The sequence below is a fragment of the Homarus americanus genome, unplaced genomic scaffold, assembly GCF_018991925.1.
Source record: "Homarus americanus isolate GMGI-L3 unplaced genomic scaffold, GMGI_Hamer_2.0 scaffold39155, whole genome shotgun sequence".
In the NCBI taxonomy this organism is placed as follows: Eukaryota; Metazoa; Arthropoda; class Malacostraca; order Decapoda; family Nephropidae; genus Homarus; species Homarus americanus.
The window spans coordinates 3,580,811-3,599,293 of record NW_024737042.1 but is presented as its reverse complement, the minus strand read 5'-3'; the positions used below and the strand labels follow the sequence as shown (position 1 = coordinate 3,599,293).

At 43.9% G+C, this 18,483-nt stretch overlaps 1 protein-coding gene across 4 annotated transcripts in view; it reads left to right on the top strand.

The window, feature by feature from the left end:
• LOC121872593 (ubiquitin carboxyl-terminal hydrolase 2-like) overlaps positions 1–18,483 on the top strand; it is a 181,296-nt gene that overhangs the window by 72,591 nt on the left and 90,222 nt on the right. For 2 of the 4 annotated variants that reach the window (XM_042375439.1, XM_042375436.1), the window contains exons 3-4: positions 474–531; positions 15,595–17,453. In XM_042375439.1, the coding sequence (XP_042231373.1) occupies positions 16,104–17,453 (1,350 nt within the window). In that variant the 5' untranslated portion in view covers positions 474–531; positions 15,595–16,103. Of the gene's footprint in view, positions 1–473; positions 532–15,439; positions 15,500–15,594; positions 17,454–18,483 lie in introns of those variants that run through there. The other 2 variants (XM_042375438.1, XM_042375437.1) reach the window with 2 other exon arrangements.

Below are 18,483 nucleotides of genomic sequence, written 5' to 3'. Positions count from 1 at the left end.
AACCTTGATTTTGATTTTTTTCGAACTTTCGCGCTCCTTCCTTCCATAACGGTGGGTGGCGGCAGGCATCTGAAGCACGTACAGTACAGACTCCCTTCAGTCGCTGTCACTCACTGGTTCTCGCTGCTGTAACAGATGTGTGTTACTTCCTCGAATATTTATCTGGTTTGCCCTGTTGCTTTACACTGTACAAATTATAGAATGATACACTAAAAAGATTAATATTGATATAAGTAAGCAGGATAATAATGACATTGATAATTATAATATTAGTAACGATAATGATGATAATAATAATAATAATAATAATAATAATAATAATAATCCAAATCCTGCATAGAAAAATTATTCCCAGTCCAGTATTTATAGAAGAATGACGTCCAACAGTTAGATGGTTGATCAGAGGAAATACTGAATATTTAGAAACGTGTGTTTTATGGGTTACTAATTTGACTTTCATTTTTTTTTTACAGGTGAGAGAGTGAGCGACACAGTACCAGGGTCTAGCAGTGACCGAGGCAACAGAGGCTGGTATGTTGGAGGCGGAATTTAGTGTTGGAAAAGTACCTCTGTTAGTACCTTTAAATACCCTCAAATATATATATATATATATATATATATATATATATATATATATATATATATATATATATATATATATATATATATATATATATATATATATATATATATATATATACATATACATATTAACGTAGACGACACAAACCAGCTAAACGTAAGATAACTGATTATACCACAGAATCGTTAAGTTACGCTAATTTAAGTTTGGTTAGGTTAGGTTAAGAGTAAGAAACGATATATGTATGTTATGTTGCCAGTAGTAAGAGAAACAATTGAGACCCTGCAATTGTGTGTAAATGAGGCAGAAAGTCAGTTCAGCAACCTGGGACTTGGTCAAAATTTTTGTGATGCTATATGGCAGCAGAGTCTACCATTAGACAACACATTCTACTTCCAATGTCTTCCCAGGCGGTAGTACTGTACCTCCCTGTTTGGTAGCTGCCTACTACCTGCTACCTTAGGTTTGGTTGTCTTGGTTGTGTTTTTTCCAAACATATACGTAGTACGTCTATCACTGATCTGACTACTGTATGTTGTCTCCAGTGTCCTGTCATCCCTTTTAAGTGCAATAATAATAATGCTAATTAATTTAGAATTACGTTCATGTGTAGTATAATGAACAAGGAGTATATCAGAAATAGTGCACCCTAGCACACATACACACACAATAAGGCATATTTTTGACACTATATCTAACACCATGAAGTGTACTCACTAACATATATAGAGTATTTCGTCCCCCACCATATCTGGTGTCTACAAACCCTCGTGTGTACTGTAGGCTACTTGTAGTGTTAAGGTGATTATTTCTTTGTGCTGTCGTTGAAGTTCGTCCATGGTCTTTTGTTGTTATATATCAAGATGTAGTTCATTGAGTGTAGACATAAAGGATAACTCAACAGCAACCGCAATGATCACTTTGTTTTCAGGTGCTTACAACAGGTGTGGCGAAGCCTTGTTTAACCTTAGATTATTAAAATTATATCCCAGACTTCATTATAATGTATAGCTTACTGTACATGAATTAGAGGACTACAAGATGTTAAATGAGTAGCATAGACTATACACATACCCTGCCGGAAGGCGACTTAGAAATTTCCTTCAGTACCGTCTTCAGTATCGTCTATCAGGGTAGAGGGAATGTGTCCCTTACTGAGAGCAACAGCTGAACCCCATGAGTGGACGCCGCCCCTGGAGTGGGAGATTACTGCGGTCTATACAGTACTAGTATTACAGACTGGGGAACCTGGATACTGTCTCTCTTCAGCAGTCGAGTGCACAACGCGCGTATTGCCCAACTGAACGCAGCTCTGTTACTCGGCATTATGCAGAGGATTACTTGATGGAGCTGAGAGTCGTGGTGGTGTGTCACATTACAGTATACTGGATAGTATTTGTCTTTGGCTGTAGTCAGTCTCAGGTCTGTCTCTCAAGGTAAAAGACTCTTCAACTAAATATTATTGAAGCGTCTTTGTTGGCCTCCTCCTCTTCAGTATTTCATTGTATTTATTTCTTTTCTCAAGTTTATCTTTTAGTAAATAAATTGTTGCATAAGGCCTAGCCAGAGAAGCCCAATATCCGCTGGAGCGGTGAGATCCAGGTGTTTTAAAATCATATGACCTTAAGTGCCAGCCATGGTGCTAGATATACTGTATATACAATGTATGTGAAGAGGCTTCGTTTACCTTTTTACTGCTTATGTTTCCTCATTTTTCTTTTACCCTTTTAACAAGTGGTGATAGGCGAGGAACACCAGTTTAGTTATGAATGTATAAATTTATGATACTCACAACAGAATCAGATATTATCATTTACGCCATATATGTTGACGAGTGCTAGGATGCATTGCGTTAGAAAATACATTATCACTAACCTCATGTGCAGTATTTGTATTCGTGGGGCCCCATTAGGACTGTACCACAATCTTAAGTTGGGGTTCATTTAGGGAGGTAATTATCCTAATGGCCAGATTAAGTTAGGTGGCGTTAGGGCCTGTTAGGATTGAGGTGTATTTGGCCAGTCACCAGTAGGGAGTTCAAGGTTAACCACTACTCCCTCTCCCGCGGCCCCGCCCTCCCCAACACAATGCAAATCCAATAATCTTGTATTACCAAGAAAAAAATCGTGAAGCCCCACAAGATGTCTGTTTCTCCGAACTTCTTTTTTCTTTTCTCTTAACCGATACTGCCGATTGGGATCACCTGGAAATCTGCTCCCCAGTTTATTTCACCTAAACATTAACCTCCCTAACACTATTTGGGAGAGGGGGGTGAGGTTAGGTTAGGTTACCGTTCGAGTGGTTAATTTTTAGGTGAACTAAGCTGGGGTGGAGATTTTTCATAGATACACTGATTGTTCTCGATACAAAAAAATTTCCGCAGTGGAAATAATGTAAGAAATAAGCTCCGCAATCTAACCGAACTCTAACTTATCCTATAGGTTAGGTTACGATACCTTTTTTTTTTTAGGTAGAGGAGAGTAATGCTGGCTGATGCAGACGTATTAATTTTAACCCTTCAAACTGCGGTGTTTAGACTTAGCCAGGTTTAGTTAGAATTAAAGTTATTTGAGGTTTAGTTACGTTACTACCATTTCTCTACCTACAGTCAACCTTACGAACGTTCATGAGAGACATCAAAATATAACTGAGGGTAACACGCCAGCTTACTCGCGCCCCTTCAATACGCTCCCTTACAGCGTTGAGACGGCCATGTGCGTTCCTCTCGAAGGAAAGGTTTTGATACAATTCTCCGGGTCTTCTCTCTTTATCATCCTCGATATTCTTTGATGTTTCTCCTTAGTTTCAAGGGAACTTTATCCTTTTGGGGGGTTTATTTTGTTATTTACGCTTGAGTATTGCAGTTCTCAGAGATCTTTAACCGATGGTGGTGGCTGTCGTAGCTCTGACTCACACCGAGCGTAAGGGATTTATGAGTATTTCCCTGCACGAAACCTGTCTGTTTCTGGAGCTGCGTCTCACTGTGGTGTTGGGGCAGGTAGCCACGGGTTATGCCAAGCCCACCGGACGACTACCGAAGCAGTTGTCCATAGAGGAGAATCCTGACGGACCCTAATAAACAATGGACGTTGGGCCCCGATGAATCCTTGGATACAGTTGACTGCACTCCCATAGAACCTAGGATAATTCGACCCTGAATTTCACTGGACTCGTCTTGTTATCTTATTTACCCAATGATCACCCAACTCGAGGAGACCAGAGCCAGATAAACCAGAGAAGCCTATTATTCCCTGGTCTCTATGCGATCAGGTCCAGGTGTTTTTAGAAGCATGTGTCCTCAAGTGGCAGCCAGGGTGTTCGACTGAAACAATGTATATGCTTCTTTAACTCTTTCAGTGCTTCTTATGCTCCCCGTGAGGAAGAAGAGGTCTCCCCAGTCCAGGGTTCTCGTACCGCAGTGTGGCCTGGGCCTCTTTAATGTGCGGCCCTTGTAGGCTGCCTCATCTCCCGGCGGCTTTTCAACCTTATCCGATGTGAAATCTGCCCGGGTTGGGTGGTCATTCTGGTTCAGAAGGAGTCGCTCTCCATTACGAAATACCCTCAGGGATACGAGTGGCTCAAGTGATCGTGGTGGTAATGATGGTGCCGGTGGTGGTGATGGCGACGATGTTGGTGTTGATGGAGGTGGCGGTGCTGTTGGAGATGGTGGTAGTGTTGGTGTTGATGATGGTGGTGGCGGTGTTTTTGATGATGGTGATGATGGTGTTGTTGGGGAGATGGCTGCGGTATTGATACTGATGATGACATTAGTGGCAATATTTTGTTGTTTTTAGTTAACTATGGTAACGATGGCTGGTCTAGATTCCGCACACACACACACACCATGGTAATCCGCTAACCATTACACCAAATTACTTATCCATCAAATGACAGTTATAATAGATATAACAGAAGTGTGGAGATACAGGTAATTACTTTAGCTACCCACACAATACAAATGTGGGTAAAGAACTCTAATGCTAAAATTATTATGTAAATAGCGGAGATCACAAACAGTGTTGGTCTCTGTCACTGGAGGGAGGAGGTGTGTGTGTGGTTGCATGAGGATTAGCGACCCGAGGAGGCTTGGTGGATGTAATTTGTAGCAGCAGTCACGCGTGCTGTTCTAAGGCTCGGAGGGGGGGGGGTCTTCATGAAGGTCAACGCGGGTTATATAGCCCCGAGAATAGGTCAGGCTACTAGTGTACTCCACAAGTCAATGAGAATTATGGAATCAAGTCAGGCAGTAGGTCATGGGGGAAACAGAGAACTAGCAGGTCAGGTGAAGGAGCTGTCAGTGTAAGCGATGAGCCAGTCATATCAAAAGACAGGTGTGACCGTAGGGTAATAGTTCATAGGAAGAACTACGAAGTCAGGACAAGGGGCTGGTCAATGTACATAAGAACATAAGGTGATGAGACCAGGTCAACGAACGTAGCTGTGCACGTCATAAATCAATGCGAGATCAAGAGAGTCAAACCAGGAAGCTGCCTTTGTGAGGATTGGTCTAGGAACTGTCTGGCCAGATCAGGGTCAAGATGCTGTGAGTCTAGGGCAAGAGAGGCACAAGAGACAAGAGTAATACGTCAAGGAAGCATAAAGTAGGTCAAGAAAGAGGAAGGTTAGGTCAGGAATGCAGGAAGTAAGTCAAGGAAGAATAAGACGAGTGAAGGAAACAGGAGGTGGGTGAAGGAAGTTGGTGAAGAAGATAGGCGGTGGGTGAAGGACACAGAAGGTGGGTCAAGGAGGCAGGAGGAAGGTCAAGGGGTAGATGGTGGGTAAAAGAGACAGGAGGTGGGTCAAGGAAGAAGGTGAAGGAGGTAGGACGAAGGTCAAGGAGGCTGGAGGTAGGTCAAGGAGGCAGGAAGAAGGTCAAAGAGGCAGGAGGTAGGTCAAGGAAGAAGGTGAAGGAGGCAGGACGAAGGTCAAGCGGGGAGCGCGCGGCGGTAGGAGCACCACAACAACTCTGTCTCAGACAAGTATCGATTACTGTCTTTTGTACGTCATCGACTTCCTGTTGTGGTGCGTCATCCCCCTTTCCACCACCTCCCTATGTCTGTCATCACCCCGTCAACCATGTGCTTCCTGTCTGTCAGTCTTCCTTTTGGGTTGTCTGTCTTCCCCTGTACCTTATGTCTGTCTTCTTTTATTGTAGCTCCTGTCTTTTGTTTCACGTCTACCTTCTTGTCTTATCTACCTAAGGCATAATTTGCCCATCCTAACCAACCCTTTAATTAAGTTATACCTAAACTCTAACCTAAGTATCCCCTAATTTAACCGGGTTTACCCTTAACCTAACCTAACCAAAATCTGTGGTTTTAGCGTGAGAATTCAAGATCTGTTCCGGGTGTTGTATGAAATTAGTTTGGCTCCAGGAAAGGAAGAGGCTGTTAGAATGGTCCTCCTCTCAAACTGCTGAATCTATGTGTTGTGACGTGTGTGTGTGTGTGTGTGTGTGTGTGTGTGTGTGTGTGTGACGCTGACTCGTGTAAGTAAAGCTTTAGGGAACCGGAATTCTTATTGGCAAAACCTTAATACGATTTTTTTAACACCGACGCTTGTTTGATGTTTTAGGTGTCTCTCAGCTGCCAGGTTTATTATTGTTTTGTTAAAGTTGCTTCGACTGCCGGGTTATGAGCATGTCTCTCTCTCTCTCTCTCTCTCTCTCTCTCTCTCTCTCTCTCTCTCGCTCTCTCAACTGCCGGGTTGTTTAAGCACCGTTCACCAATGTTTACTTCCAATAATAAGCAACATAAACATGAACAATTTAGGTGACAGTCAATTGCCAAGTTTACCAACAAATTCAATCAAATTCTAATAGTAACACTCCACCTCATTTGAAATTCCTTGAAAAGATGATTCAGGTTAAGCACAATAAGAAATAGTATCTTTCTTTAATGAGTGACGCAGATACAGTATTTATATTCTGGTCTGGCGCATGAATCATTCGCATATCAACACCAACAACGGAACTACACATTACAGGAACAAATTATCACCAAATAGGCTAAACGCTAAATATATAACAAGCTGTGAAAAGTTCCTAAATATATACTTTACTCTGCGATACACGGTGAGGAAGTGAACCAGTACAGTATAGAAATGTTTAATGAGCTTGCCAGTCAGTCTCCTCAAACGACATACCGTATCTCATTGTTACATCTGCCCAACTTAAGATTACACCAGCACTTGATGACAGGGAACCAAGCTGGGGCATCCGAATACAAAATAAATGAAATGGAGTAAAATAAATAAATAAATAAACGAGAACGTGTGTGCAGTGTTGAATTTATTACAGCTTTTCGTTTTGACTAAATTTTCCAGATGACAGAGACGTTTTAGTGACAGGTACATTTACACTGGGTCATCAATTTCCCAGAAGTGTATTAGGTTCAACGATCCGGTGGGCTGTGTCAGTGTGCCTTAAAAATACAGGATTAAAAAGTGTTAATAATAGCGGCTTTTACCTTAACTGAGAATAACAATGCATTTAGGTACGATCTAATCTCAGTATATTTTTGTATTTATTTTTTACAGCAGCTTCAGTGAACAAGAAAAATCGTCTGTTGTTACCCAAATAATATAGTAAACGTGATGTCTAGTAGTTAAGGAGTTAAGGGAGAAAGGAACGTATTCGGTACGGTTCTTCCAGCGTTATAGAGGCGGCAGAGTATCTGTTGTTTCTAGGTAAAGTAAATGTACTGTACAATGTTTCAAAAGTACCACAAACAGGACCATTAAATCATTTACATGTTTTTTTTTTCCGAAAGCCGACTACACGAACCGACTAAACCTTGCCTGCCCTACCCAAACCTACTGTAGGATCTGTAGGTTAAGCCTGCATGGTTTAAGTCTGAAAAATAAATGGCGTAGATGCCCTGTTTGTGGCTCTTTTCCAACATTATACGTCTTTTGTACAGAATTTGTTCTCTGTTATTTTTGGGGTCAACAAACGCTCAAGTGTGTATCAGGGTTAATAAACTCAGTATGTGCTTTGATATCTATCTCGTACCCAGCTATCTGTCACCACCTGCCACACCCACGCTTTGTGATAGCCAATACTGATAGTGCTAATGCAGTATAATTATATCGATGATAGTGAAACATACCTACGGCGCCAATAATGACGAGTAGTAATAATGAGACTGAACGTGTTACTACCCACATACTATTTAAATCGTGGTTTCCAACCTCCCCTTATAGCCACACCACCATTTTATTACCTAACTTTCCTAATACAAAAGTAATTACCCGAGCTGAGTTTGTTAAGCCGCAGCAGATCTATGCGGCATTCGGTGACTGTTGCCTCGTAGTCAGTGTCTGCGACTGTCGTTGACTTGGCCGAAGATCTTGTTCCTCTGAGGTAGAGCAATGCAGACCTAAGTAGAGAGGACAAGCAACATCTCAACCAGGCAGGGGCGTAGCATCTGGGCAGCTGCTTCTGTTCAGATAACACCTCAGCCGGTCTTGCGTAAGCATTATAACCTACCACTTATTTGCTTTCTATTTATTAATAATATAGAAGTGACATGATATTTTCAACTAAAAATGCAGGGGATATTATAATGTGTTGGTGCTGCTTCTCGCCCTTGACGTTACCAGACAATTCCATCGTTACTGTCAACACATTTTTGTCCATCAAGTTTTATATGAGAATCCCACAGTATATTTTTAATTTATCCCCCGAATAAGTACAGGACACTTTATGGGATAACACGGTTTGTCTTGTCCGCAGCCAGTCTCTCGTCTCAACGTGTTTCCTTTTGGGGGGATGGACAAACTTTCCTGAAACTTCAAAAGGACACCCATACTCCCCCGCTCCCCCACACACCCTCACTCCCCCGCTCCCCCTCCCCCACACACCCTCACTCCCCCGCTCCCCACCCCCCCCCACACACCCCTCCTCCCCCCCCTCCCCAACACACCCCACCTTCCCCACTCCTCCCCCCTCCCCCACTCCCCCACACCCCCGCTCCCCCACCCCCCCACTCCCCCCACACCCCCACTCCCCCACCCCTCCCCCCCTCCCCCACACCTCCTCCCCAACACCCCCCTCCCCAACACCTCCCTCCGCTCCCCACCCCCCTCCCCACCCCCCCTCCCCCACCTCCTCCCCACACCCCCACTCGCCCAAGAAGTCGGACACTTTCAGACCACAGGAGCTGTATGTACCCAGAAGTATGGTTTCACGAATTAATATCTAGCAGAATACTGTAGTTAGTTTGCTGGGTTTTTAAGGTATCTCAATTAACAAATGAAATTAACAATTAACAGTTGATCTAAGCGGAGAGCCATCTTGAGCTCCAAACATGTGGTGTGGTGTCGATATTGTTTATAGAGAAAGGTAACCGTTTAGAGTGAAAAGTCAACCACCTGGAAGAGTAGGTCAGCCACCTACCAAAATCATTTCAGTTTTCTATGAAATTATCTGAAATAGAGACTTTACATTTTCACAAAATCTTCGAAGAACTCAAAGTGAACCGTTATATGAACTTAAACTCGAGTAACTATTTTACGACTAACGATTTACGAGACACCTTAAAAAATCTGTAAATAAATTATGGAGGGAGGCAGGAAGGTCCAGTCTGGCCTCTGCATTACTAATGTGTTAGAGTATCCTCAGTCGGGCAAAACTTGGTAATATATTAAGGGAAAAGATCAATGGTGTCTAAACAGCTGATGCATTGGGATAAATCAGTAAACTATTTTACACTGCCGTTATTAAAAAAATCCTTAAAGTTCAAAAGTTGTTTATTTAGAATGCTAGAGGCATTTAATCCCCCCCCACACACACACAAAAGAAAACGTATACTAGTCAAACCGGAAGTGAAAAATGAGAGAAAATACCCAAGAGTGAAATCACATTATTGGTTAAATCTTGAAATAATGTTGATGTCTCCAAGGACAAACAATTGTGTACAATGAAATACGAAAGTCAGACCAGAAATGAAACTGAACATCACAAAACAAACACTTGGTTACTTCGTCGAGTCGTGAGGAGATTCAGCATTGGTACACCTAATACATTTATTCCCCTGTCCAGCAAAATGCATAAATTTAAATTCAGTTAACACATGAAAGTTACCGCATTAGCAAGGATTATTAGTTGGCCTCAGTTATTGATTTTATTTATACAGTGGACTAGAGTAAACGGATTACAGTACTTGTATCTGCCTGTTGGTGTACGGGAGATCTTTAACCTGGGGGGTGGGCGTGTCTCGCTTTACAATCTGAGAATGAAGGTGGGTCCCATAGTCATGACTGCCCATAAGGGACAGTGTGGATGCAGCACACTGTATACTAAGCCTTTGGTACACAAGGAGGCAGCATGGCCGGTACCACTCTCGACCATAATCACACTTAGGTACCCATTTACAGCTGGGTGAACTGGGAGTGCCCTGTAATCGAACCACCAATCCATGGAACAAGAAACGAGCGTTGTATCCCCTCGACCGCTGGACTCCTCCCCTCTGTTAGGTCTCAATAATTTCCAGACTCAGAAACTAATCAATCGTTACCTAATCTAATCAAACGCGACCTAACATTTTTTTTAATATAATTCAACCTAACCTACACCCTAACATAACCTATCACAACCTAACCTATCCCCTAACCTAACATAACCTAACACAACCTAACTTCCATGTAACCTAACCTAACCAATTCCGCCGTTGTATGTAATTTCAGGTTTAGTTTAGGGCTCAATTTCGGGAACTGGTTTAATCCCTCTGGGCTGTACCTTTATCACGAAACTTTCTTAAACAATACCAATAACCAACAGAATCATCATACAAAGTCAACTACAAACACGACAATAATTCAAAGGCTGAGTCTTGATCTGCGACACCACAGGGAAGGATCCACCTATCTCAAATTATTCCAGAATTGATTGTTGTTAAAATGTCGGGTTATTCGGTGACATTTTCAGAATTCAGTGATAATATTGACTTACATGCTATAAGAGTGTTAATCCTCATTACTTAAAATCTCTTCTTCATCACATTTCCAAAGTCATGCTCAGGAAAACCGCCATTGTTTAAAAATAGTTTTCTGTGAAGCCATAAATCACGGTTACGCATTATATCTTTAAGCAAACTTCGTCATAGCGAATGTCTTGGCAACCTATTGTTCCATTATGACTAAAGCGGTCCTTCCTTGGCAAATATTACTGCTTTATTTTTGTTACAAGATACAAATATAACTTTTTGCGTGTTGATTCTGTTTTAGGAGGGGAAATCCTCGCCCACTCGAACGTGAAAGATTAGTTTTTATGAATATTGTTAACTTCATTATTGCTATTTTTATTAGAAGTACCGTAGTAGTATTGAATATTAATAGTACTGTATCATGTCAGTATTACTATTATTAGCAGACACCTCAACCTGGGATAAACAATAGAGACGTTCCTACATATTTCAATCATTCACATTTTCTGACATTTAAAAGTTGTTTGTGACACTACTCCATATATAGACGGCAGAGTAAGTGCATGAATACTCAGATTAAATATATTTAGTGTGTACAATGTGAGTGCAGTATATATTTAGTTATAAAATACAGGTATAGTAAAGTTCCTGCGGCGTTATGATGGCGGTGTTGATGTTACTACGCTTCATTCACTGAGGTCTTTAGGCGCGTGTTAGAGACTAGTTCATACATTCGGCTCAACCATTAAGTCGCTCCTGAAGTTTATAGCCGTAATGAAGTAAGAATATGAAAGGATTGATTACTGAGAAGAATACACGTGTACACATGGGCCGCATGAAGGAGTTTGTCCACTAATTATGTTTGAACGTGAAAGTGTGGTGTGTCGGTAATTATGGGGGCAACTCGTGGTGTTGTGGTCAGCATACTCTCCTCACAAGTGGTAGCCCCGGGGAGCTCGTTCTTCGTGGGTTATTCCTTGACATTGTGCAATACAGTTCATTAACTTATTGTGTGGCTGTTGTGTTACTGACAACTTCTACACAAATTTAGATACAGATTCGGCCCGAGCAACGCGAGGGTTAGTTTATTGGGCACCCCTTTACATTCTGTGTAAGGCGAAGCGCAGAAACATACAGGGCCCAACAGGAAAGTACACGGCGTTCATTCTTGCCTTCTTAGACTTGAATAATGGGTGGGCGAGAGTGCCCTGAGGGACCATTAGTTTTTTTTTTTTTTTTTTTTTGCAAATTACAAAATTATGGTGAAGTAAGAATAAGTGTATATTGGGAGGACTCCCTGTACAGGTCATCTGTGTAGGCCAAGCGTGGTAAGTCCCTGTACACTTGAAACAAATTAATGCCGAGGTGACCTTAGTTAGGGTCGGCCTAGCTCGGCCATCCTCCGACACGAGGAGCAACCATTATTTTATAATAGATGAACATTTGTAACAGTAAGAAGGGCAGCCTCCAAAATATAGAATTACTGAGAACTGTTAGACTAATGATTGAAAATGTAAGAAGACTGTGAGGGGTCGGACAGTCTCTGGAGAATTGAATGAACGAGAACATAAAGATGGTTACTGTCTGAGCACATGGCAGGTGAGATATTTTTAAGAAAGATTTATTGACAGTTTGATTGGATGTAGAGTGTGAACGGGTGACGAAGGTGTAGATGGACGGGTACTGAACATAGGTGATATACTGTAGCTGAGTCAAGGGGCGTCACGCGAGATACTGCTCTAAGAAGGCCAGACCGTGTTTGTGTTGGCATGATTCAACCTGACAACTCACCTTCATATTAATTTGAATTTGTGAACTAGCGTGGTTGGTATACTGTCTATGCCAGTTGAAGATATGGTTTATGTTTGGAGTAACTTTACTTACGGTCTAAGGCTATTCTTGTTACTTATTATTCTTGTCTTGCCTCGCTACCTCCTATTATTTCCTGACCTTCTTTTAGGTTTATGTCTCCCTTAACCTCCCTATACATTACAAATATATAGAATATCGCATTACTGTATATCTTGGCCTGGACAACACTTCTATAGTTTGGTGGACTGTAGGGGCGAGTTTCTCCCGTTAACACACTTCTCACACTTTCTTGTACCTGATACAATACCTGGTTATTAACTCATACTCAACACACCTGTAGCAAAATTTCCTGAACTATTATAGTCAACGTATAGTTCTGAAGAGAATCTTTTAATGTTACAATTGTCAAATATTTCTTAATGCCAGGTCGGTTTGTGTTTTTCTCCAGTGTATATGCAGGGGTTGGCATGCCAAGGTTGTTAGCCGGTAAACATATCCATCGTAGAATACTGAAACTTCTAAACTTCTTTCATGTATAGTTTTACCGGTACATGATGTGATTGGATTTATAAGCTGGCTAATGGACTTACTACATTTATTGTGGATGACGTGTCCCCCCCCCCTCCACACACACAGACATGTACATAAAGAACATAAGAAAATAAGGAGTCTGCAATAGGCCGGTTGGCCTGTGCATGGCAGCTCCTGTCGAGAGTTACTACCACTCTCTATCATCCATGAATCTATCCAGCCTCATTTTGAAACTTTCCAGCGTTCCAGCACTTACTACAAAGTTGCTAAGCTTGTTCCACTCGTCCACCATCCTATTTGTGAACCAGTTCCTTCCTATCTCCCTCCCAAACCTAAACTTATCCAACTTAAATCCGTTGCTTCGAGTCCTATCCTGCTCGGATATTATAAGAACTTTATCTATATCCCCTTTATTGATTCCTTTCACCCACTTAAATACTTCTATCCTATCTCCCCGCACTCATCGTCTTTCTAGGGAATGCAAGTTTAGTTTCTTTAACCTATCCTGATATGGAAGGTTTCTAAGTCCCGGAATCATTTTCGTCATTCTTCGCTGCACCGACTCTAGTGAATTGATATCTATTCTATAATACGGGCACCAGAACTGAACCGCATAATGGAGGAGGTGCGGCCTGACCAGCGCAAGATAGTTGCAATAAGACCTCTGCACTCTTATTACTTACACTTCTAGATATAAAACCTAATACTGTTTGCCTTATTTCGAACATTAACGCACACCGTTTTCTAGGCCGTAGGTCCGGGCTTACAAGTACCCCTAGGTCTCTTTCACAAGTCGACTTCTCTAGGTTGATGTTGTTAAGGCTTTATACATTGACAGTATTTGTTCTTCCAATATTAAGTACGTGCGTGCATACATATGCACACACAAGTCCAGTTTCCGTTAGTTGGGGTGTAGAATTATGTTTGTGTATTAACTACTGTACTTAGTACTTGCTTGTACACAGACGTGGCTAGTTAGTGCAGTACTTTCCTGTACAGAGTAGCGACTAATTAGTACTTGCTTGTATCAGTAGTAACAAGTATTTCTTTGTATTCAATCGTGTCCAGATAGTACAGTACTTCTACGCAGTGAAGTACTTTGCTGTACACAGATAGCTAGTACATTACTTTCCTGTACACAGTAAGGTACTGTACTGTACACAGTAGATAGTACAGTACTTCCTTCTACGCAGTGAAGTACTGTACTGTACACAGTAGATAGTACAGTACTTCTACGCAGTGAAATACTGTGCTGTACACAGATAGCTAGTACATTACTTTCCTGTACACAGTAAGGTACTGTACTGTACACAGTAGATAGTACAGTACTTCCTTCTACGCAGTGAAGTACAGTACTGTACACAGATAGTACAGTACTTCCTTCTACGCAGCGAGTTACTGAACTGTACACAGTTGATAGCTAGTACAGTACTTCCTTGTATATACAATAGTCAGCTACCTTGTTCTTCCCTCAGTGTACGCAGTAAGTTGTGTCTTCTGATCACTTTACACATTGATAATTATCACAGATAACTCAACCATCAGATTGTTATCACGTTATCAGGTGAGGTTATCTTGAACGTTCCAATCTTGTCACACGATTCAGGTTACAAGGTGCGGCACAAATCACTACCGAGGACATTGCACAGTTTGGAATTTCTCAAAAACTATTGACCCTTTGTAGTATTTAACAATTATTTTTTTTACAGTGGTAACCCTGTAACGCTACCTGGGGTTAGGTTAGGTTAGAATAGGTTAGGTTAGGTTAGGTAAGGTAAACGTTACGGTGGTTAATATTCAGATAAAATAAACTAGGTGGCAAATATTCAGGCGATCCCATTTGATTGTTGATCTGCATTGTTTGACCCTGTGTTCGCGTGTAGGTCATGTGGGCCCCAGTCCTGAAGAGCCTCAGTTCACATAGACCCCATCTTAACATAACCTAATTATTTTATTAGGACTAATTAGATTTTACCCATCTTATCACAGGGGGGCTGGGGCCCATCAGGACAGAAGCCTAATTAGAATGGGGTCTATTTGATCTTCAATCGACTGACCCTCCCCACCACCTTGTCGACTTGTGAGTGTCAGATGTAGGTGTGTGATGAAGATGGCAGCTGTAGGATGGTGAGGAAGACTAGCAGGTGTAGGTGGAGGGTGTAGGAGGTGTTCATGTGGAGATAACAGGTGTAGGTGTGGTCGGTAAGGTGTAGGGGGTGTTTACGTGTAGGTAACAGGTGTAGGTGTGGTGGGTGGGGGTGTACAGAGTGTTCACGTGGAGATAACAGGTGTAGGTGTGGTCGGTAGGGTGTAGGAGGTGTTTACGTGTAGGTAACAGGTGTAGGTGTGGTGGGTGGGGGTGTACAGAGTGTTCACGTGGAGATAACAGGTGTAGGTGTGGTGGGTGGGGGTGTACAGAGTGTTCACGTGGAGATAACAGGTGAAGGTGTGGTCGGTTGGGTGTAGGAGGTGTTTACGTGTAGGTAACAGGTGTAGGTGTGGTGGATGGGGGTGTACAGTGTTCACGTGGAGATAACAGGTGTAGGTGTGGTGGGTCAGTCTGCCTGGCCCACGATTTGTGCTTCACCTGCTGTCAGTCACGGATGTCCCTCACTCTTCACTAACTGCCTCACTCACTCACTTCCAGGTAACTTGAACCACATTCATTAATTTTTGTGTTTTGTTGTTTATCGTGTCTACGTGGAGGTGTGTGTATTAATGTGTTGTTTGGTTGTGTTACAGGCGTGGAGGGTGTAGAGTGACTGAGCGGAGCGCGGCGGCCGGCGCACTAAATATAGAGCTGGCAGAGTGGCGCTCCCGCAGCTCACACTACTGGTGGCGGATGGTGCCACTGCCCCACTTACCTTCACTCCACCACTGCTGCGCCACGCCATCACTCAATATTTCCTCGCCGCTAGCCTCTGGAAGATGGGTTTAATAAGGACCAGCCCACAGATGACGCGCCCCCCTCGGACAGTAGCCTGACTGCTGCCCCCTGACCAGCCGCTGACCCGGCAGGTCACGTGACACCGAAGTGCCACGGTAGTAGTCCGGCAGTGGTGGCCGCGCAGTGGGCTAGTTTAAGGCAAGTGCCACAGTGTGAGATTCTCGGTGCTCTGCTCCACCATACGTGACGGTGTGCTCCACCAGGACAGTATAGTGTTGTTAGTGCCACCAGTGAACACCTTGTAAGTGACCATCGCCCCGCGCCTCGTTTTTCCTGTGGGGGTTCAGGTGATGCTGTAGCCGCCATGCCAGTGCCGCCATCCTCGCCCTCAGTGGGCACCAGGTACCCAACTTACACTCCTTACTCTTCCTACCGAAGTCCGTCCTCGTCCTCGTACCTGGGACGCACCACATCTCTGGACCGCTCCTCCTACACCAGCAGCTATGGCAGCGGCTACGGGAGCGGCTACACCAGCAGCTACAGTAGCAAGTACTCACTCCCGCCTCGACCCTCCTACTCGGCGTCGTCCGACACATACCGCAGTAGTCGTAGCTTACGCCAGTCCCCTGTAAGGCCGTCCTACTCCAGGCTCAGCTCAGATTCTCACATTGAGTCGTCGTCGTCATCATCATCATCGTCTTCTTCTTCATCTTCGTCATCGACTCGTTATACACCTCGCTACTCGCGAGATTCTGCTAATAGAGAAGCGTCCTCCTCGAGAGACTCAGACTACGGGTCTCGCCTCACGTCTCGCGACCGCTCCATCGACGTCGTAAATGGTAACGGCATCGACACCAGCCACTTCGGTCCCTCGCCGTCCTCGTACGCCTGTAACTACCGCTGGGAGTGTCGCGAGAAGAACAAAGATGCCGAGGACGACTCAGCTAACCAGAATGGAGAGGCTGAGAAAGTGCGCATCACTGACCGAATTCGTGCCTTTGAGACGCGCACTTCCGCCCGAGAGAGTGGAGGCTTGCTGGCGGGTAGAGAAAGTGCGGTGTCATCATCTCGGGACAGTGGATTCTCCAGCACGCGGGAAAGTACCTCAAGTCGGGACAAAAGCTATTTGTCAGGTCGCGACAGTAGCGTGTCCCGCCGCCGTTGCGTGCCCATCACCTACTCAGATGCTCCCTCCCGCTCTTCCTCCACCAGGAAGACTTCTCCGGAGGCCACCTCTAGGGATAACCGCGACAGAGGCGAAGGCAACGTCAACTCCAGCGAAGAAAGGAGGCCTTCGGTGACGGAGCTGTGCCGTAAGTACGACACCAACCACAACGTGACCAACGGCGTTACACGACACGACGACGAAGAGGAAGGTAGTGACGGCAGCGTATGCTCGGGCGAGGCTGCTGGCTCAGCTGTCGAGCCTTCGGCCGCCTCCAAGGCCCGCAAGCGAACTGACTCTACCAACCGTAATGATCGAACCGACTCACCCGTCGCCACCCGCGTGGATTCACCCAACCGGTCTCGTGTGCATTCACCCGCTCGTAATCACTTGGACTCCCCATCGAGGACCCGCCTGGACTCCCCGGCACAAAGTCATAAGGAGTCCCCTGCCAGGAGCCGCTTGGATTCTCCCACCCACGTCCATCGGGACTCCCCCTCCAGCCGGGATGGTCGCTCCTCCCCCCTCGTTAATGGCAACGTTGAGAAGGTACGTGAAGGTCCTAACCCTTGTTACCTACACTCTTACATCTCTACCCTTCCCTTACTCTCAACCAACTCTAACACCCACACCCTCCCTAACACCCACACCCCCCCTAACACCCACACCCTCCCTAACACCCACACTCCTCCCTAACACCCACACCCTTCCTAACACCCACACACACCCTCCCTAACACCTACACACACCCTCCCTAACACCCACACCTCCTCCCTAACACCCACACTCCTCCCTAACACCCACGCCCCTTCCCTACAAATACCCGAAGTGTTACTTTTTGTGGGTAGTGAAGGCGGTAGAGTGCAGTACCGGCCAAACTGTCTCCTATTATATACCGATAGCTGAGTGCTCAAGGTTGCTGTGAGCCCTCAGTACCTCCAGGACCCACGGTTAAAACTGCATATGTAGTTCGGATTTGCTATGTAATTTAGGTAGAAGTGCATATTTAGGCCGTGTAAGTGTGTAATAAGAACTAGGAATGTAGGTCAGGCTAAGTCTGTTTTGGGACTATGTTACGTGAGGCACCTTTGTAGTGAAGAGTAAATGGGTGGTAACGCTAATACACCTTTATGTTGTGTAGTCAGAAATGTTGTCATGTTTGTGAGAAGCTGATAAAGATTTAGTGATATCGAAACTCTGATGTAATAAACATTTATGTGATAACAAGAGATTATGTTCTGCCTCACGCACCTGAGTGGTTGTCTGGATAACTAGCGTAGAGCAGTAGTTAGAAACCATAAGTGTAATTATTCGTTTCTACTAAACAACTCCGTGAATACTTGACCTAGTCGGAAACTTTTCATTCTTATTTTGGCTTGGTTCTTTCAGGCATTTAAGTAGCCTTTTTATATCACTAACACCCACACACACCCTACCTAACCTAATCTAACTTAACCTAACCTTTTTCCGTTTGACTAGCCAAAGTGAATTGTGACGTCATCGGCCAATGGTTGTATAGTGAGACTTAGCGATATAGTAGTCGAGTTAGATTTTTAGTATACAATGGAAACCGCTGACC